Source organism: Artemia sp. Qi Xiang Cuo, chromosome 4 (genome assembly GCF_049724085.1).
Source record: "Artemia sp. Qi Xiang Cuo chromosome 4, ASM4972408v1, whole genome shotgun sequence".
NCBI classification, from domain to species: Eukaryota; Metazoa; Arthropoda; class Branchiopoda; order Anostraca; family Artemiidae; genus Artemia; species Artemia sp. Qi Xiang Cuo.
The window spans coordinates 32,350,266-32,372,869 of NC_142797.1; the positions used below are offsets into that span (position 1 = coordinate 32,350,266).

The 22,604-nt window shown below is 36.5% G+C and overlaps 1 protein-coding gene across 1 annotated transcript in view; it reads left to right on the top strand.

The window, feature by feature from the left end:
* Positions 1-21,639, top strand: part of LOC148953019 (uncharacterized) — a gene marked incomplete at its 5' end in the record, with an annotated part of 177,762 nt that extends 156,123 nt beyond the window's left edge. Inside the window, 2 exon segments of the mRNA XM_089087846.1 lie at positions 18,382-18,490; positions 21,403-21,639. Coding sequence (XP_088943972.1) covers positions 18,382-18,490; positions 21,403-21,639 — 346 coding nt within the window.
* Between the last annotated feature and the right edge of the window lie 965 nt (positions 21,640-22,604).

Genomic DNA, 22,604 nt, shown 5'->3' on the forward strand with positions numbered 1-22,604 from the left:
TACGGATTGATTCACCCTCCAGTGTGCAAAAGGGGAGTGAACATTACACTACATGTTTGCGTTCAAAATGGTTGAAGTTCTGAAACATGTCTATGAAAATATTGGTGAAGCGGGGAGTTTAAGTTCCCCCAAAACCCTTTCTAAAGTTGCCTCTGGCAGTACATTAAAAAAAGCAGAAGAGTATCTACAGAATGAACCGAGTTACACACTGCATCGGAATCGCTGACTTCGGGGCAAACAATATCGAGAAACTAAAGCCTTTTCCCCTCTGCATATAAAGCAAACGGATCTTTTAACTTTAGATGTCAATCAACGGCATCAAAATGCAAACTAAAAATATATTGTTTTGGCAATAAGTATACATAGTTGCTACGTCTGTGCCATCCAATTACGGTCAAAGAGAGGTTTTAAAGTAACCCAGGCCATTCAAAGTATTCTTGAACAGGATTGCTATAGAAAAATTCAATCGGATCGTGGTAGTTAATTTGTTAATCCCCATGTGCAAAAGGTTCTATTGAAATGTAATACAGCACGTTATCATAGTCACAGCCCAATTAAGGCTGGACTGGCTGAACGATTGTTAAGAACGATTCGTCTATTAATTTCAAGATATTGTACACTAAAAAATGTATCTCCTTTTATTCAGGATAGACAAAACCATTGAGATATACAACATCCGACCCCATTAATCATTGTCCAACTCAAGCTTTTGGGAGGCTCAATACACTGAAAATACATTTGATGCTTTTCTAAAGCAATATCCCAATGGTGAAAAAGAAAAAAAAATGTGAAGAGGAAATTCAATGTTGGTGATACTGTTCGAATTAATAGAACCGCCAATATTTATGAAAAGGGGAATTATTTATGGAGCACTGAACTTTTTAACGTGTCCAAAACCCTGGACACCGAACTCACAACATATCGACTGCGAGACAAAAAAGATGATGAGATTCTCGGCGGTTTTAATGAATATGAACTGCAAAAAGTTAGAAACACTAGCGAAATTTATCAAATTTAAAAGATATTAAAGAGTCGTACTCGTAGGGGGCAGAGACAATTGCTTGTTCGCTGGCTCGGATACAACTCAGATTTTGATTCTTGGGTCAGTGCTGAAGATATTAACAATGCCCAATGATTTCTATGTGACTTTCATGTCCAATGTTTCGGATCCTCTCTACAATGACCTGAATAGAACAAGTGGTTTTTGGACGAAACTCTCCCCCACCATCAAATTCGACGACAATGGAAAGTATGAAGTGGCTCTTGTCGACTGTATTCTCAAAAATACCTACGACATCCTGAGAAAAGATCGTAAATATGAAATAAAAATTAGACCCTATGATTGGCCGCCACCACCCTCAGGTGATCAAGAACAAATTCAAAAGATGAATAGGATGTATTATCCTTATATTGAATTACCCTACAAGGAACTCACCCGTATGAATGATTTATGTCGTTCTATTAATAAAAGAATTTCCACTTATAAAAAAGGAGCTTTTCATTTCAACTATTCAAAGAAGGAGAGCAAGATCTACATTAGTTCACCATTACCAATGAAAAGATTATTCTCAATTATAATCTAAAAGATTTTTTTGGCTTTAAGCTCAATATAATCAACGGTAAAATTGCTGGAAACACTAATTTCATTTTTGCTGACTACCCACCTGCCTTCTCCACGGACACTTGTATATTTCTCTACGCCTTATTTGTGGAAACATCTCGGGTTGGTAATTCAAATGTTCCCCTCCTACGAGTTCTTGAACGATCAAGAATCTTGAAACCAATCAAGAACATACTCACCACTACAATATAAAGCATCTTCAGTATATTCCCGTAAACACTTCCTATTTGGAACTCTGTCAGTTAACACTAAGAACTGAATTAGGTGATCCCATAGCAATTTCAAAAGGTTTGGCTGTGATTACATGCCATTTTCGTCCTATCGTTCAACAAGATGTCTAATAGAAAGGTGGTATTCATATGACCTAATATTGACTGCTATGTTAATACTCTTGGCCCAAAACAACAGGGCAATGGAATTGACTATTACAAAGGGCGTACTACAAGGTCTGGTTACGTTCTTGGCAGTTGGTTTGCTAAGTTGTTTCGCTCTTCACTACCTCTGGCTAGAAAATATCTTGTACCGGCTGCGACAGATTTTGCATCCTCTACACTATACGATTGGGGCTCTGGATTTTAAAAACAGTGCTACGGAAAATCTTAGGTCCAGTGTGCGAACCCTTGGCGAGGTATTAAAACGATATGTTAAAAGTTTAAAAAGGTCGAGAAACAATGCATCACTCATCAGTCTCTACTCAGGTTGGAAACGAAAGACATCACCCCTGTCAAAGAAACGAAGGAAAAAGCCGACACGTACTGTAAACAGTAGAAGAAAAAGAAGCCCCAAGAAGGGAATTGTTAAATCGAAACTAGATTCCTTTTCCTAAGATGTCCTAACTATCGCATAACTATTCTCAACCTTCAATCACCGCCTCATTGAATCTGTTCAATGCAGAAATTGTTGATGTGAGTGTCAAGCATGGATACTATGAACAATTTTATCCTCAACAACCCCTCTCCGATAATATCCACTTTAAAATTTATTCCAATGAAGACTAATTTATGGACATGTCTTCAACATGTATAGATTTACAAAGTCCGAAAATCCGATAATACAATGCTAATTCGGCCCGATGGAATATCCTATGAAAATTGTATATTACATAATTTATTTCGTCAAATCAGTGTCTACATCAATGGCACGTTGGTGAGCACAAGCTACAATCTCTCAAATTATACAAGTTACATATAATTCATGCTGATGACACCCAAGTCATACAAGGAATATAGAGGCACCTCCAATGGATATGAATATATTACTAATAGTGATAGTACAGATGCACTTAAAAATGCTACAACTAGTGAATTACATCTATTTGGAAAAATATATCATGAAATATTTAATATACCCAACTGGTTGCCGCCCAATATTTGAGTTGATATAAAATTAATGCGTATAACATCCCAAGCTAAGCATAAGAAAGGGACTGACGTCCTATTGCGATGTAAGTCTTTTTGTCATAATGACACCACTCCATAAACACAAACAACTAGTTAGGAGTTAGGTTGCACGGGCCGTGAAAAATCTGAGATTCAGTGGAACTAATATTAAACTACTTGTTCCTCATACAATCACCAATCAACGTCATATTACCATGGGGTCACGCACCTTCACCGACTTATCCTTTATCAATGGCGAAATTCCTTCAAAGCTCGCTTTGGCATTTGTAAAAAGGGTCAGCGCAATAGGATCGTGGACTGGATGTCCACATAAATTTGAAATGTTTGGACTTTATCCCTTGTGTGCAAAGTAAACGGCATCCCACTCTACAATCTTTCTTTTGATAAATCCTATAGAACACTGTATGAGTTGACCATGCAAACCCTAGATCATGATTCGCAACTATTTGAAAATGGTATAACCGAAGAAATGTTTGCTAAAACATATGGTGTCATTGTACTAGATTTGTCTGGCACGCAGGATATCAGTATAGTACGTACGGGGAGTGTGCGTTTAGAGTTTACATTTGCCGACCCATTGGCTGAGAGTATTGCACTAATCTCACTAAATCAATATGAAACCTATTGGGAAATCACTCACGAAGGCAGTGTTCTACTAGACTTGGCGCCATGAACACCAGTCAAATAATCAATGTATTTAATATGGATCCCTATATCTCCCAGTACAAATCCTATTGTCTGCCCTCGGACTTTTTTGGAAAAATTCAAAGTGTCAACAATACCTTAATTATTGTTAATAGCAGTCTGTCGACTATGCTGACGGGTCATTGGCTGTGCATCTTTCAACCAATGAAGACGATTGAATTTTTTGATCCTCTTGGTCTACCCTATACATTCTACACACCCCACATCAGAAACTATATTGAGAGCAGTTGGAAAACTATTATTCAAAATCGGAGGAGAGTGCAGAATCTGACGACTAAAAGCTGTGGCTTCCATGCACTACTATATTTTGTGGTCCGATGTCGCAGCTATACTTACGAGCAGATTCTCAACATTTATGTTGACAATCCACGTTTGAACGACTTTCTAGTGGAAAATATCCTCTCAGACTTTTACAGTATTGATTTCAGTGCCCTAAGAGTAAAGTGCTTAAAAAATGTTTGTAAATTTGTTTATTAATAAAATGGATATATATACAACAATGTCTTTAAATCTTCACCTTAGATTTCTTCTTCGGTGTATAGGCAACTGTCGCGAACCATTAATGCCGGTAAATCATTTGGATTCATTGTATATTGATCTTGATTGACTGCAAAGTCAGGGTCACATTTTCTACAGTATAATGTAACTTCACTCTTGTCATATCTCTTTGTATAGTCAATGATACTATTTGCATTTATATTATGAAATTCACGAGTTTGAATCTGACTATTTGAAGCAATATCACATACAGTGTTTTCAAATGGTGAATCACATTCGGTAACTGCCAAATAAAAATCACTTGGTTTATAGTCATAATAGGCAGTGTCGTCACAACGATGACGTAGAAACCAAATTTTCTTGTTACCCCAACAGTTGAATTGTAGACGTGGCTCCCCCTCCCAGAATAATTGAAATCCACGACGATACCAATCTCGTAGAAATAAACTAAAATCACGTTTGGGATTCTTTCCAATCATAGCGGGGTAAGCCTTCTCCCACTGATCATATTTCTCATAGTGACAATTGGAGTACAGGTTTCCTCTAGGGTGAGAGTCACAAACCTCCTCAAGACATGAATTACATCCTTTAATTTGTACTGCATAGCCTCTATGTAATTTACAAGGATTACATAAATTGCACTTTTTACTATAGTCATCAATAATTGTACATTTCTCACATTGACTCCAACTGCCAAGAGTGTACATGCATAATAGACATGTATAGAACATTTTTTTTTGGTTTCCAGTGTCACATCGACAAAGCTTCATACAATAGTCCAATGGGGGAGAATCAGTTTTCATTATATTGTCAAGTGTAACCATGAATCGTTAGCCCTAGCATTCTAACCTGACAAAAAGAAAGGGAACATTTTCGATTTCGAAACAATTTTATTGAATAATTACAGCAATAATACTAAGCATATACAATTAGCGATACAGTTTATTGTCTTCGATAAGTTTCACTAATGCACTTAAAGCACTTTGAAGTCTATTCCCATGCGCTATATCAACTTTTGCTGCGAAGCATAATCGACCCTCCATTTTAAATTTGCTCAAAGATATCACATATCTTGCATATACTTCATCCCATTCCAGACAAAGCCGTGATCCTCTCGTGATTTCCACCGCAATGTTTGGTGCTCTTGTATTATTGCTACCAACTTCTCTATCAACTTCTAATAGGGTAAACATTCCACTCATCATCAGTACAAATATATCCAAATGAGTAAAGTCAAACTGTTCTTCTCACTCCTTTGAATTCTATTCTCATACTAATAAAAACTATAGCAAAAATCCTTTCCTTATATTCCCTGCAATCCTCTCCCACTAATCTGTAACCAGCCCTCTTTTTGGATTATACGGTGTTTTAACCGACTTACTGATTGGTTTAGAAGGAGGTATGTGATTTGTTTCCCGTTATCGGATCAATAAAATTCCCCCATCGATTACGCAATCAATTTCTCAGAAATTCTCTCCCCTTCGTGGATCGAAAATCCTTGAATAAATTATGGCCTGTTGGTGTTAGACTTAATTGTAGATGGCAGCAGTGGTGTCGCGTGGGAGTAGTAGGGTCCTCCCTACTCATATTAGTTTAAATAATTCTAGGAGGAATTGATTTTTGTGGGTGGTACGGAAAAATGGTACGTGTTAAATATTCGGGTAAACATTCGACTATAAATAAGGCTATTGTGTCTTTCCGAACTTTCTGTGAGAGGCGGGGGTAAGTATTTAGTTTAAATAATTCTAGGAGGAAATGAGTTTTGTGGCTGGTGTGGAAAAATGGTACGTGTTAAATATTTGGGTAAACATACGACTAAGAAACGCTTCACTATAAATAAGGCTATTGTGCTTTTCTGAACTTTCTAGGGCGGGGGTAAGTATTTAGTTTAAATAATTCTAGAAGGAATTGATTTTTGTGGGTGGTACCCAAATATTCAACACGTACCATTTTTCCACACCAGCCACAAAACTCAATTCCTCCTAGAATTATTTAAACTAAATACTTACCCACGCCTCTCAGAGAAAGTTCAGAAGGAAGCAATAGCCTTATTTATAGTCGAATGTTTAACCGAATATTTAACACGTACCATTTTTCCGTACCACCCACAAAAATCAATTCCTCCTAGAATTATTTTAACTGAAAAATTACCACCGCCCTATAAAGGTCGGAATTAAACGTAAGACTCATTGATTTTGAGTAATTTCTTAGTCGTATGTTTACCCAAATATTTAACAAGTACAATTTTTCTATATCATCCATAAGACTCAATTCATCCTAGAATTATTAATAAGAATAGTAACACCAGCCCTAGAAATTTCAGAAAAACACAATAGCCTTATTTATAGTGAAGCGTTTCTTAGTCGTATGTTTACCCGAATATTTAACAAGTACCATTTTTCCATACCATCCATAAAACTCAATTCCTCCTAGAATTATTTAAACTAAATACTAACCCCCGCCTCTCACAGAAAGTTCAGAAAGACACAATAGCCTTATTTATAGTCGTATGTTTACCCGGATATTTAACATGTACCATTTTTCCATACCATCCATAAAACTCAATTCCTCCTAGAATTATTTAAATTAAATAGTTACCCCCGCCCTCGAAAATTCAGAAAAACATAATAGCCTTATTTATAGTGAAGCGTTTCTTAGTCATATGTTTACCCGAATATTCAACACGTACCATTTTGCCACACCAGCCACAAAACTCAATTCCTCCTAGAATTATTTAAACTAAATACTTACCCCCGCCTCTCACAGAACGTTAAGAAAGGCACAATAGCCTTATTTATAGTCGAATGTTTACCCGAATATTTAACACATACCATTTTTCCGTACCACCCACAAAAATCAATTCCTCCTAGAATTATTTAAACTAAATACTTACCCCCGCCCTAAAAAGTTCAGAAAAACACAATAGCCTCTGTATAACTTTGTTCATACTTCCTTATAATAATTTGATGTTTAAAAAGTCATACAGAAGACTATACCATTTTCCATGTTTAAAGGAAACATAATATTTTTAATTAATTTCATTTTTATGTTCCTGGCCTCCCTCAAGCCACTCGGCTTGTCCCCAGGTGGCGATAGGCGAACGCTCTACAGATATGTAGGGTACCTCCATAGAAGGCACGGACCAAGGGGGGACCTTTTCCCTGGGGGTCCATAATAGAAACTGGGGCATCCTCACCCAGGGTCATAAATACAGGCAGAGGAGGAAGAAGGCCCCTCAAATGTACACTCAAAAGGGCCAACTGGTTTGTCCACAAGTCCCATGAGTTGCAAACCTTCTCCCAGTAATGGGTTAAATTGCATGGTGATGCAGAACACCATCGCGGTGGGATCCTCTATAGGAGGACAACCCCGTTATGGGTCGCATCCCCGTAGTAGCATAATATTTGTAGGCATGAATATAGGATGAGTCGGAGGTAATAGGCTTGAGACTGTCTGTGCAGGATTTCGACTCTTGTTGATAGAAGAGCATCGCCAAGTGCTGAAAACCATGTTATGACCAAGATGGGCCCAGGATTACACAAAGCTTCCATTCATGGAGGTCCCAGGGACTTCTTGCTGTCCGGTTCTAAGCTGGCTTAAGCACTTCGGTGTAGACTTGGAAAGATATGTGATCCCCGTACTGCAATGGTATCCGGGATCATGGCTTTCCTTGAGGCGAAAATAATTTCAATGATTTAAAGAACATAAAAATTGGAACTTGGAATGTTACGACATTAAAAAATGACTATCTTATCGACATTTTGACTGACGAATTCAGACGATTCAAACTGGATTTATTAGGAATTTCAGAAACTCATATCCCAGGGGTAGGAAGCATGAAATTAGGTGATGTAGAATTCCTTTACTCAGGCAGGAAGGATGGGGTACATAGACAGGGAGTAGGGCTCATGATGAATAAGGAAGCTGCTAAGTCTTGTTTAGGCTGGGAAGGTATTAATAATAGAATACTAATTGCTCATTTTATGACTAAAAATTTCAGGGTATCAGTTATAGTAGTATATGCCCCTGTAGAACCGACTGACGGAGATACTAGTGAGGGTTACAGGAGCAAATAGACAGGGTCCCAGGTAAAAATATGATGTTATTACTGGGAGATTTTAAAGCCCAGATTGGTAGAAATAGGGATAGATGGTATCCTAGCCTGGATAAATTTGGTGAAGGAAAAGAAAACAGTAATGGATACAGACTTATGCAATTTTGTAGGTATAACAATCTAAGTATAACCAATTCGGTGTTTGGTCATAAAATGGCCCATAAGTTAACATGGTATTCACGTGATGGTAAGGCAGCAAACCTTATTGATTATTTCACAGTAAACCGAAGACTGGCAGGATCAATACAAGATACTAGGGTGTATAGGAGTGCTGTTATTGACGTTAAAAGTAAATATCACCATCTAGTAGTGTCAAGGGTCAATTTAAATATCGGAAGGGTAACTACTTCCCGGGAAGTTAGGATGTTGGGAAAGTCCAGGATGAGAATTTGAGAGAAACTTTCCAAGAACAGTTGAATACTAAACTTGAGAGTTTAAAATTTGATAATGTCGAAGATGGTTGGAATAATTTTAGAAAAATAATTTGTGAAGTTGCTGAAGGTGTATTAGGGAAGAAAGCTAGAGCTGCAGCTAAGAATATTAGTGAAAAAGTTTTAAGTTTAATAAAAAAGAGAAAGGGCTTGTACAAGAATTATCTGAGTGATAGATCATATGAAAACAAAAGAATTGTAAAGAAAGTGAAGAAAGCATTAAAATATGAAGTAAGGAGGTGTGAAGTGGAGGCCACGGATAAAATTGCTGAGGATCTGGAAGATGCAGCTAGACGACATAATAGTAAAATATTGTACTGGTACGTTATCAAATTGAAGGGGAGTAGTCAACCCGGACTTGGCCCAGTTAAAGATAGGAATTGGGTCGCAATTAGTTATAAGGAAAAAACTAAAGAGAGATGGGCCGATCATTTTGAGAATTTGCTTAACCGAGATAGAGTTGCAGGAAAAAATTATTGAGGAAAATGAAAAAGTTTGTGATACCTTGGATGTGAAGGAAGATTTGTTTTGTGAGGAGGAATTAGCAACAGTACTAAAAAGATTAAAGAATAATAAGGCTCCAGGTGCTGATAGGGTCGTATATGAGTTTTTTATATATGATTTCTCTGAGGTGAGAAATAATTTTCGAAAGATTATGAATATGGTTTTTGAAAAAAGGGATGTATCTAACTATTTTAGAAGAAGCTCAATTAGGCCACTCTATAAGACAGGCGAGAAGAGTGAGTGTGGTGATTATCGAGGGATTAGTCTGGTAGCTGTTTTTAGTAAATTAATTATTAATATGATACTTTTTAGACTGAGAGATGCCATAGACAAAGTTTTAAGAGAAGAGCAGTGCGGTTTTAGAAAAGGTAGAGGATGTGTCGATCAAATTTTCACTCTTAGGCTAATAATTGAGAAGTGCCTGAGTTTTCAAACACCTTTGGTCCTCAGTTTTATATATTATGAGCAAGCGTTTGATTCTGTTGATAGAAGAGCTTTAGTAAAGGTTTTATCCTTGTATGGTATCAAACAGTTCGTGGTAACGAACTGTAAGTAAGGAGCGACCCGGCTCAATGGTAACCGAAACTCTAGAAAACGGGTTATTGATACCAATAGATATATCAAAAGAATCAGATTTCAATGCTGATTTCAAATATATAACTTTCATCAAGTTTAGTGCTACCCATCAAAAGTTACGCGCCTTAGAAAATTTGGCTGATTTTCAAAAACAGGCGGAAAGACCCCCTAAAAGTTATAGAACCCTAATGAAAATCACACCATCATATTCAGCGTATCAGAGAACCCTACTTTAGAGGTTTCAATCTCATATCTACAAAAATATGGAATTTTCAATTTTTGGCCGTGAGAAAGATCCCGAATGCGTGTTTATTTGTTTGTTTGTTTGTTTTTTTGTTTTTTTTTTCCAGTGTGGATTATATCGACCCAGTGGTCCTAAAATACCGTAAGAGGATCCATTGAAATGTAAATAAAAATCTATTGTGCTATCTTTAAGTGACCAAAAAAATGGAGAGCCACTAGGCCCCCTCCCACGCTCAATTTTTTCCCAAAGTCACCCGACCAAAATTTTAAGATAGCCATTTTGTTCAGCATGGTCAAAAATATGATAAATATGTCTTTTAGGATGACTTAATCCCCCGAAGCACCCTGAGGGAGGGCTAAAAGTTATGAACTTTACCCAATGTTAGCATATAGTATTGGTTATTGGGAAGTATGCAGAAGTTTTCAGGAGGTTTTTTTTCTGGTATTGGGCGGACCGGGTGGGTCAGTGGGTCTGTGGGCGGATCTGTTCGTGAAGGACGTGTTAAGGGGGGAAGGGACATTTCCCGGAAGGGGGCGCCGGACTTGCCAGCAGTATTTCTTGGTTATTGGGCAGTATACAACCATTTTCAGGAAGGATTTTTTCTGGAGGGGGGGGCGCGAGGCGTGAGTGACGCGGGAGAATAGGGCCGTGGAGGATGTTTCTTTGGGGTAAGGGACAGTTCTATGAAGGGGGCGCCGGATTTCCAAGCATTATTTAAAAAACGATCAGAAATTAAATAAAAAAAAACAAGTTTTTTCAACTGAAATGTAAGAAGGAATATTAGAACTTAAAACGAACAGAAATTATAACGTATGTGAGGGGGTTCTCCCCCAAGTCAATACCTCGCTCTTTACGCTACAGTTTTTTTTTTAGTGCTTTCAAAATATCTATCTATTATAATTAACAGGCATTTTTTATTCTTGTGTTTCTGAATAAAAAATTTTTTTAAATTTTACTTTAAATTGCTTTGTTTTGACTAAGGGTAGAACCCCTTCATATAATTAATAACATATACGTAATAAAAAAAACAATAAAAAAACAAGCGATACGGCTCAATAATAATCGAAACTTTTAAAAACGAAATTTTGATGTCAATAAATGTATCAAAAGAATGTGTTTATAATGCTGATCCTAAATATATAAATTTTATTAAGTTTAGTATTACTCATCAAAGGCTACGAGCCTGAGAAAATTTACTCGATTTTTTAAAGAGGGGGAAACATCCCCTACAAGTGAAAGAATTTTAATGAAAATCACACCGTCAGATTCAGTGTATCAGAAAACCCTATTACATAGGTGTCAAGCTCATATCTGCAAAAATCTGCAACTTTGTATTTTTTGCCAGAAGAAAAATATACGAATATAGAAGTTAGTTACGTAAGTTAATTTGTAAAGACATCCATTTAGTAAAAGAAAACTAAAATTTTTATACAAATAAAAGCTGCATTAACTAAAAAACTATAAGAAATTAAATAAAAAAAACAAGTTTTTGAAACTGAAAGTAAGGAGTGACATTAAAACTTAAAACGAACAGAAATTATTCCTTATATGAAAGGGGCTGTCCCCTCCTCAACGACTCGCTCTTTGCGCTAAAGTTTGACTCTGTCTCACAGCTTTATTTTTTAAAACAATAAAAAACTTTAGCGTAAAGAGCGAGGCGTTGAGGAGGGGACAGCCCCTTTCATATACGGAATAATTTCTGTTCGTTTTAAGTTTTAATGTCGCTCCTTACTTTCAGTTTAAAAAAGTTGTTTCTTTTATTTATACCAGACAAATACATTAAAGTGATTAGTGCTATGTCCGAGAATAACACTGCTGCGGTTAAGGTAGGAAATGAGGTTAGCAGCTGGTTTTGTATTAAATCAGGAGTTAAGCAGGGTTGTGTTCTAACCCCCTTTATATGGATTATTTTGATGGACTTTGTTTTAAGGAGCACAGGAAAGGCAATGGGAGACCACGGAATCAAATGGGGAGGAAAAAGTCTCCTGGACTTGGATTATGCTGATGATTTAAGCATCCTAGATGAAAGTGTGAGCAAAATGAATGAAGTTTTAGAGGTTTTGCGAGTTCAGGGTGCAAGTATTGGTTTGAAAATTAATGTTAGGAAGACTAAGTCACTAAGGCTAGGAATAAGTGAAGATGTAAAGGTGACATTGGGCAATGAAAAGATGGATCTAATGGACAGCTTTACTTACCTTAGTAGTATTATTAGTAAAGATGGTGGGAGCAGTGAAGATGTTAAATATAGAATAGCCAAGGCTCAAGGTGTTTTTTCACAGTTAAAAAAGGTCTGGAAGAATAGGAAGATAAGTCTGCTAGCCAAGATTAGAATATTAGAAACTACAGTGATGACAGCGGTCAAATATGGCTCTAAAGCATGGGCGCCCCAAAAAGTCGATGAAGATTTGCTAGATGTTTTCCAGAGGAATCGCTTAAGGATTGTTTTGGGTACCTGGCTGACAGACCGTATTTCAAACAATAGGCTATGCGAAAAATGTGGTTCAATACCGCTCTCTAGGACTATAATGAAAGAAAGGTTGAGATAGCTAGGGCATGTTGTGCGGATGAAGTATGATAGATTGCCAAAGAATGTTCTTTTCGGCCAACCATCTAGGGCTAAACGGAAAGCAGGTCGTCCCCGTCTGGGGGGGAGGACGTAATAAAGAAAGATTGAAAGGAATTGGGAACTTCGTGGGTTGGTGTAAAAAGGGAGGCTTTGAATAGATTGGGGTGGAGGAGGAGCGTGCGTAGCTGTGTTAGCCTCAGGCAGCTTGGTGCTGCGGTGAGTCGTTAGTAGTAGTAGTAGAGCCATACGGGACGCTTTGCTTTAGTCTATAAATTAAATAATAAAAAAAAGTTTTTTTTAGCTGAAAGTAAGGAGCGGCATTACAACGAACAGAAATTATTCCGTATGTGAAAGGAGCTGTCCCTCCTCAACGCCTCGCTCTTTAGGATAAATTTTTTTATTGTTTTAAAAAATAAAGTTGTGAGACAGAGTCAAACTCTAGCGTAAAGAGCGAGGCGTTGTCCAGTGTTTGCCACCTACTGCCAGTAGTCATCATAACCACCGCAGCCAAAACTAAAAAAAAAAAAAAACTCAGTTTGGAATTTTTCCCTGCCCCCCCCCCCCAGTTTCCCCTCTTTCCCTTATCCAGGATTTAGGATGTAATACTGTACCACTCGATCTTGAGAATGCCTCCTGAAATGGCGAGAACAAACTTAGAGACAGCATATCATACATTTCCATTCAGTAGCATGTCCCCCGGGGGAAATATTTACCCCTGTTTCCCCTCCCAGGGTATCCTCTGCACTGTCGCCAAGCCATTAAAGCAGTGACTATCTACGATTGAATAAACAAAGCGAATACAAATTTTAAATTGACAAAAACAAATATTTCCTGTTTCCTTCCTGTTAGGTGAATTTCACCATCCCCACCCACCCCTCCCTTTGATGGTGGGACACTTCAAGCACATTTTCCATCACTTTGCTTCAATTTCTGTATAATATCGAGTATACACAGTGAATATCAAGCTAAAATAGGGAAAAAGAATTTTTTTTGCTTTTCCCTATTTTGGGTGACTTTTACCCCCTGTTCCCCCCTCTTAAAGTGTTCGGATCACTTGTGTCTCAGTTTCATTCGAAAGAGCACATCAAACTGCCCCTGTTGACCAACTTTCACACTTTTTTTCCAAATTTGCACGAACCCTAGACTATGTGTGGTTCTCTCAGCAAACTCTAATCCAATTAAAGACAAGTAGACAATTAAACGCAAGTATGAGTATGACCCGTCCTAGCCTCGGGTATGTTTCCAGCCAAGGGGTGTAAAGTGGGGTTATGTAGGACAGGAGAAACAGAGTAAAAATTTAATTTTATTTATAATTATATATAAAATTAACGAATCGGATTAGAAAGCTGAAAAGTGTGGAATAAACTAAATATAAAAAGAGCTACAATTTGAAGTTAATTTTGATTTTTTCACTTTTATCCATGCCGTGCAAGAGTCCAAAATATAAAAACTCAAAAACAATCGTGGAGGAATAAATTAAAAGAATCTAGAATTTTCAATCCGGCCAATTAATTTTAAACTTTTTTTTGAATTTATAGCACTTTCGATTGCTTCAAATTTTCCTTTTCTGAGGCTCCAGATTTTTTTTAAAAAAAGCTACCAGGTTTCACATTAGATTTTTTTTTTCTATTACCTGGGAATTTTATCAGAAAAAAAACCGGCCAAGTTTTAGATCCTTTTTCAAAGATCACTTGTGCAAAATTTCATTGTGCTGGTGTGTCGGGTCAGAGAGCAAGATCTCTTTTTGTAGCATAGGAAAAGTAACATTGCAATGAATTTAGCGACTTTCACCTTAAACAAACTGACTCGCGATGTATGTCTGTATGATTCTAAGAAATTATGCTTTTTGAAAACTGTGCTTGGTTGACGTTAATATAGTAATTAAAAGTGATCGATACCATGACCAATTAAAGACTACTAAGACCCATATAAATTAGTCTTTTATTTTCTCTACGCCACTCAGAGAATTTTCTGCTTATAACAGATTATCTTCTTTTTTGGGGGGTTGGTTTTGTGTTTTCATCAATGAGCTAGTTTTCAAGATTCTACGGATATAGGAAAAATATCACAACTCGTTTACTTTCAGCTAGTTTTGTAGATCTTATGTATCTTACATAATCTGCGAAGCAATAATTGTTATGTGTTTTAAGTTTTAACATCGCTCTTTACTTCCGAAGGAAACTTTATTTTTGTTTATTTATTACACCATTTAGAGCGAATCTTGTTTTTTATTAATTTTGGAGTCATCGCTACTATTTATTGGCAGCACTGCTAAGTTCTTAACAAGAACCATCTGACTGGTTGATTCTATTTATTCTAGTCCAAATAGGTTGGCACAGGGGGTGCATTGCACAGGGTGTTGGCACAGGGGGAGTCAGATATGTGCATTGCGACAAACAGTTTACAAAGCTGTAGGTTTCCGAAGGCGTGGCAAGGTTCTAACCAAAGAATATAGGTAACTTATAGGAGTGGCAACTGGCACTAGTGTCAGAAAAAAAAATGCACGCCATCTAGCATTTGGCGACACTTAGTATTTTTTCCAGCTTTGTAATCGTTTTCGTTCAGGAACTGAGATCTGACACTTATTACCCGCCCGATTTTACCAGTTACACTAACTATATTAACTATTCTTATTAGTACACTGGAGAAAATGCCAAGTGTCGCCAAACGCTAGATGGCCTTGAGATTTTTTTTTTTGTCAACAATAGCGCTAGTTCCCACTCTTATAAGTTACCCATGCTCTTTGGTTCTAACTTGCACCGGAAGACAGCCACTAATGTAGAAGAGGGCATTCCATTTACCAATCAAAAACTATATTATATTTTTTTACAATTTATTTTTCCAATTTATAAATGAATTACAATCAGTTCTCAATTGAATACATATGCAGGTATTAAAAGCAATAAAAATCGAGTTCCGCTTAAAGTTAATTCCTTCTTGTCTATTAGAAAGCAATATTTAAAATGATTCCTTCTTATATCAAGAGAACTTAGAAATGCCTTTAGTTTTCATTTTATAAATTCCAAAGATTCCAAAAGATTATTGCCTATACGTTTTCCTTTCGAAAATGGAATGTTCCGGCATTTATTTAGAAGTAGAAAGATACATCTAGACCTCTCCTGCAATCAAAAGAAAATGATTAACTGAAAAAAGGAAATATTAAGGAATATTTTTATTTCTTAAACAGTAAATACTTCGAATTGGCATGCTTCTATATATTCTTGGTACTTGTCAGATATACCCCCTACCTAACATTCTTCTGATATGTTTCTCTGACGCTCAATCCTAAGGAAATATACCATAGTAAGATAAAAATATAATACTTTAGAAAACAAATCTGGGCTATATATTTGCACATTAGGGGTGGGGGGGGGGGGGTAAAGTATAGCGGGTCTGCATGCCTAATGTGTGAGGTAAAATTGTTTTGCATATTATGTAGTAAGACTTGTTTTCTAACTTCACACTATCCAAATACTTTGCCCCCACCCCCTCATGTGCAAATATATAGCCCAAATTATATATTTTCCATCTATTCCGTCACTTGTCGCTGTCTTGTCTGACGCTAAGCTGAAAGAATATGACGAAAAAAAGATTCTATAATGCGTCAATGAATTAATAACTTGAGCGGCAGGGGGTTTATCATACAAGTGCCATATTTTTTAAAGATTGTTAGGATGAATTTGCCAATCTTCTTTTGTATACCCCTCTCTCTCTCTCTCTCTCTCTCTCTCTCTCTCTCTCTCTCTCTCTCTCTCTCTCTTCATCTTTCTCTCTCTTTCTTTTACTCTGAGTTAAATTACTACGCAAGCAAAACCCTGTTATTACCTTGATTGCGCCCCGTTCCCCTTAAGACCTTCTGGTAATGAGATATTAAATCATACCCAAGGATCTACTGCACCTCCCAAGGAGTATGGGTAACTTATAAGAGTCAGAACTAGCAATAGTGTCGACAAAATAACTCTCAATGCCATCTAGTATTTGGTGACCCATGGCATTTTATTTAGTGTAATAATAAGAAAAATTAATTAATTTACTTACTGTAATTGGTAAAATAAGGGTAGCTGTGAGTGTCTGGTCTCAGTTCTTGACAGAAAAACGATTACAAAGTTAGAGAAAATCCAATTGTCGCCAAACGCTAGATGGCGTTGATTTTTTTTCCGACAAAGTGCCAGTTTCCACTCATATAAGTTATCTATATTCTTTCCCCCCCCCCCTATCTAGATAGGCATACTAAGTCATAGGCGCTTTCTATAAGTTTCTCTACCCCTGGTTTAGGAGCAGTAAGATAGTCTTATCGTGCTTTCGATTTTCAACTAAGACATGAATTGGCAACAGGCTAAAGACCTTTTCTGACCAAAGGGCTACCTGATTGATATCAGTAGCCAAGAAATGGGCATTCCATACAGAGACTATTAATTCCTATTTATCTATCTCTAATCTCAGTTGTGACTGCCTTCCAGTGACAAGAGTTCCTTCCAGTGGCCTCTAGCTTTGCTTAACCAGTCCACTACAATTCTTTTCTTTTCCAGATCCTTACATTTTAAAATTGAGAAGCGCTCCTTTCAAGTAGCCCTGTCAAGATCTATTTCTGCCATTAAGAAACTTTATCTGGGCAATTTTCTTCGTATAAATCTTTCACTCTCTCCCCTTAAAGTTTTAGCTATATTCGTCTAAGGTTCTATTTTTTTTTTTCGTTTCTATTTAATCATTTTTGGCACAATCAAATGCACTCGCAATATTTATGGGGATTATAACTTTTAAAAAAGGTGAATTACAAGGGATATGCGAGAAAATATTGATCAATCTTGGAATTTGGAAGAGATATGGACTAAAAGTCCCACTCTTCCCTTGTTCCTGCAAGGTTACTCTTTCTTGTACAAGTCGAAAAAAGGGTTATTCACTCCCACCCTACTCCTGGTAAAGCCTCCCCAATGCATGTTACCAGGAAAGTTTTGCATGTGTAATCTGTGAGAACAGACTACTTTTACTAGGATCAGTCTTTGACACAAAACACATCGGATCTCATGAAGGAAGGTTGGCAATTTTAAAAGATTTGAGGAATCAATCATGTATTGCACTCCGATGAGTTTTAGGATTTTTAACGCTGTACCACCAAGGCATCTGTCAAAATCCGTAGATCCATCTTACGGAGTCCACAGGGGGCAACAGTTTCTTTGCAAGTAGTATTTAACTAACATCTACTGTCCTTTCGAGCGAAAATAGAGAAACATGACGCTTGTCCGTTTCTCCAGTTTTTCCGTAGTAATGTATAGTTTTTCCATTCGTCATGGGATAGGGAAATGAAGATGAATGACTTGACGAGTGGATTTTCTTCTTCTTCTTCCTAAGATAATATTAGCGCATTGAAAATGTAGAGAAACCTAAATTGTCGCCAAAAGGCTTGAAAGAACTATCAATAAATGTGACTGCGGTTGTAAAAAAAAGTGACCCGTTGACTGTTTTCTTCCACCTTCTTTGTGTAGTTTTATTCTTCAAATTTTTATTCAACAAAGTTGTATATCTTTATGCTGAGTTCGAAAAAATTAAGTCCACATCGATTAAATGTATATCCAAGTGTCAAAATGACAGCTGGTGAAAAGTGTAGACAGCTTGTAGACCTAGATTGTAACCTAGACTAAAATAAACTATATTACCCAAAAAACTATCCGATTTAGGACCCCGAATGATTTGGAAAATTGTTCGGACCCTCTAACTTTTCTAGGGAAAGGATTCTCGCTAAATTTTGGTCTCGCTGCCCGCCTATTTTCCGTGGGCTGTATAATCAGAGTAGCAGATTGTTAATTTTGAGACCCAAAGGTATCGAAGGTCGGGTTAGCTGCTTGCTAAGATAGTATATCTTTGAACATAATGGGCTTCCTGAGCAACTCAGAAACTGTATGAGCTATATAATTTCCTGTTCCGACAAGTTTTTAACTTTGGTTCTGAATGATAAGGTCTCCGGGAAATTTTGAGAGGAATCATGAATACTTCACAACAAAATAACTTTTGACTCGTATGCAGGGTCGGATCGACTAGGCGCGGGGCCCAATTGGAAGTTTTTTTGCAGGGCTCACTATGTTTTAAATTTAAGGAAAATTCCGGTTCAGTATATATATGTATATATATATATATATATATATATATATATATATATATATATATATATATATATATATATATATATATATATATATATATATATATATATAGTAGTAAAGCCCCAATGCATTGAAAGGGGACAAGGAAACCTACGCCTGAGGTATGAATATGTGTGTGTATTTTCAAGTAATTGGGTTACCAGGAGCTATACCTATTACAATGAACTCTACATGGGGTAGCAGACGGGTTTTCTATTATGTCATTCATTTTTTGTGTGTCAGTCGATTAGAGAAAGCTCGGTGGTTAGTCCAATATAATAACTTGATTGGTCGGTTTTTTAAAAACATGCCAATCTATAATGTACTCAATTAGAAAAAAACCCTGATATAATGACCGCACACTGCATCCCTATTTTCATTATGTTTTAAGACATTGTTTGTAGTACACCATATATTTTTAACTTTTGAAAACAATAGATTTGTCAGTTTTAAATGTGGGTACACTTTTCATTCTTTTATTTCCCAAAAAAAAAAAATAAAGAAAAACGTTTTACTAGTAAATTCAAATTTCAGAGGGACTTAGCCCCCCTCCCCTCCAACAATACAAAATCTTAAGAATATGACGAATATATTCGATAGAAACGGCAAGGCACACTTTTTTCTATTATGTAAATAAGATCTCTCCTCCATAAGTATGTTTACAAGTTTTAATTGTTTTGAAAAACAGTTTTTTATCATTCAGAATCAAGGTTTTTCCTAAAATGACGTATTTTTCTGCTTTGAATGAGAAGCTTGCGTGTTACAAAGAGTGTGAGAGTTTGGGGGGGGTTCAATTTCACAGGCTCTTGCTATAAACGGGTTTTGTCTAATTCCGATGTCACGGCAGATGACTTTGGGAAAAAATTAGCGTGGGAGGGGGCCTAGTTGCCCTCCATTTTTTTTTTGGGTTACTTAAAAAGGACATTAGAACTTTTAATTTCCGTTCGAATGAGCCTCCAGATAGGAGCTTTTAACTTCTATAGTAGGGTTCTCTGATGGTGTGATTTTCATTAAAGTTCTATGAGTTTTGGAGGGTGTTTCCCCCTTTTTCGAAAACAAGGCAAATTTTTCTCAGGCGCGTAACTTTTGACCGGTATAGCTAAACTTGATGAAACTGATATATTTAAAATCATAAGGATTCGCTCTTTACGCTAAAGTTTTTAAACATCTCCTCCATAGGTATGTTTACAAGTTTTAATTGTTTTTAAAAACTGTTTTTTATCATTCGGAAACAAGCTTTTTCCTAACATGATGTATTTTTCTGCTTTGAATGAAATGCTTGCGTGTTACAAGGAGTGTGAGAGTTTTTTTTTTGGGGGGGGGGGTTAAATTTCACAGGCTCTTGCTATAAACGGGATTTGTCTAGTTCCGATGCCACGGCGGATGACTTTGGGAAAAAATTAGCGTGGGAGGGGGCCTAGTTGCCCTCCATTTTTTTTGGGGGTTACTTAAAAAGGACATTAGAACTTTTAATTTCCAATCGAATGAGCCTCCAGATAGGAGCTTTTAACTTCTATAGTAGGGTTCTCTGATGGTGTGATTTTCATTAAAGTTCTACGAGTTTTAGAGGGTGTTTCCCTCTTTTTCGAAAACAAGGCAAATTTTTCTCAGGCGCGTAACTATTGACTGGTAGAGCTAAACTTGATGAAACTGATATATTTGAAATCATAAGGATTCGCTCTTTACGCTAAAGTTTTTTATTGTTTAAAAAAACAATAAAGTTGTGAGACAAGGTCAAACTTTAGCGTAAAGAGCGAGGTGATGAGGAGGGGGGTACCCCCTTTCATATAGGGAATAATTTCTGTTCGTTTTAAGTTTTAATGTCACTCCTTACTTTCAGTTTTAACAAACTTTTTTTTTTTTATTTAATTTCTGATCGTTTTTTAGTTAATGAAGCTTTTTTTTCATAAAAATTTTAATTTTATTTTGATAAATGGATCTCTTTACAAATTAACTTACGTAACTAACTTCTATATTAGCGTATTTTTCTTCTGGCAAAAAATACAAAGTTGCAGATTTTTGCAGATATGAGCTTGAAACCTATGTAATAGAGTTTTCTGATACGCTGAATCTGACGGTGTGATTTTCATTAAAATTCATTCACTTGTAGGGGGCGTTTCCCCCCTCTTAAAAAAAAAAATCGGGTAAATTTTTCTCAGGCTCGTACCCTTTGATGAGTAATACTAAACTTAATAAAATTTATATATTTAGAATCAGCATAATAAACCCATTCTTTTGATACAATTATTAACATCAAAATTCCGATTTTAAATGTTTGGATTACTGTTGAGCCGTGTCGCGTGTTTTTTTTCTTTTTTTTTTTATATTAAGTATTTTTTTTTTAGTTTATTTGGGGGAGGGGGTGGGGTATCCCCTTAGTCAATACCACACTCTTTAGGTTAAAAGTCTAAAAAAAATTTTTATTCACTACCCTCTGAATCACAACGGCCGTTTTAATTAGAATAGAGAGCTCTTTTGAAAGCACTAAAAAAAAAATTGTTGCGTAAAGAGCGAGGTATTGCCTTGGGGGAGAACCCCCTCACATACACTTTTCGCAAATATGGATTCTTTGAATTCATTGATTTATTCATATTCCTTAATTTAAGAGTAAAGAACTGCTTATTGTCACCTTGGCTGAAATCCCTGCTATTCGACGTGGCTTAAAATACCGCTTGGACCCATTAGAGTCGGAGAGGATTGTTGTGTTAAGAACCCCGGCAATTCAAGAAGAAAAGAAGACCAACAGTGTACCTATCGAGATGGAGCGAGTCATAACTTTTACCGAAGATATTAATCAAGATGTTATTTTCGTCAAGGAAGTGAAATATATTAACCTAACATGAGCATAATTTTTGAAAGATATATTTACTATTAAAGTTAAATAGTATATCGAATCTGTATTGTTTTTGTTTGTTCGACTTGATAGGAATTCTGAAACGCCACCGGTCCTCCAAGCCCCCAAATCAACTGAAAGTAAGGAGCAACATCAAAACTTAAAAACGGACAGAAAATAGATTTTTACGTGAAAACAACTTCAACAGTGCCCAGCCCCCCGCGATCCGAAATTAAATTATAAAAAAGTTTCATCAACTGAAAGTAAGGAGCAACATCAAAACTTAAAAATGGACAGAAAATAGATTTTTACGTTAAAACAACTTCAACAGTGCCCAACCCCCAACGCGATCAGAAATTAAATTATAAAAAAAAAGTTTCTTCAACTGAAAGTAAGGAGCAACATCAAAACTTAAAAACGGACAGAAAATAGAGGCTGTGTTTTTTTTTTCTGAACTTTCTGAGGGAGGAGAGGGTAACTAATTAGTTTACGAGTAGAAAAATGCTTCACTACAGATAAGACTATTGTGTTTTTTTTGTTTGTTTTTTTCTGAACTTTCTGAGGGAGGAGGACGGGGTAACTATTTAGTTTAAAAAATTAGTTTACGAGTAGAAAAATGCATCACGTATTTTTACGTGAAAACAACTTCAACCGTGCTCAGCCCCCCGCGATCAGAAATTAAATTATAAAAAAAGTTTCTTCAAGTGAAAGTAAGGAGCAACATCAAAACTTAAAAACGGACAGAAAATAGATTTTTAAATAACAAGTTAGGTTAGGTTAAGTTAGGTTAGATTAGGTTAGCCTACGTACGCGCGCGTACGTAGGCTAAGCGAATCTAACCTAACTTAACCTAACCAAACTTGATCTAACCTAACCTAACCATACTCGCCGGAAAATCCACCCATGTCGACTTGGTATCATGCTTTAGTTAGGCTAGGTTAGCTTATCATGAACGCTCATGATAAGTTAACCTAA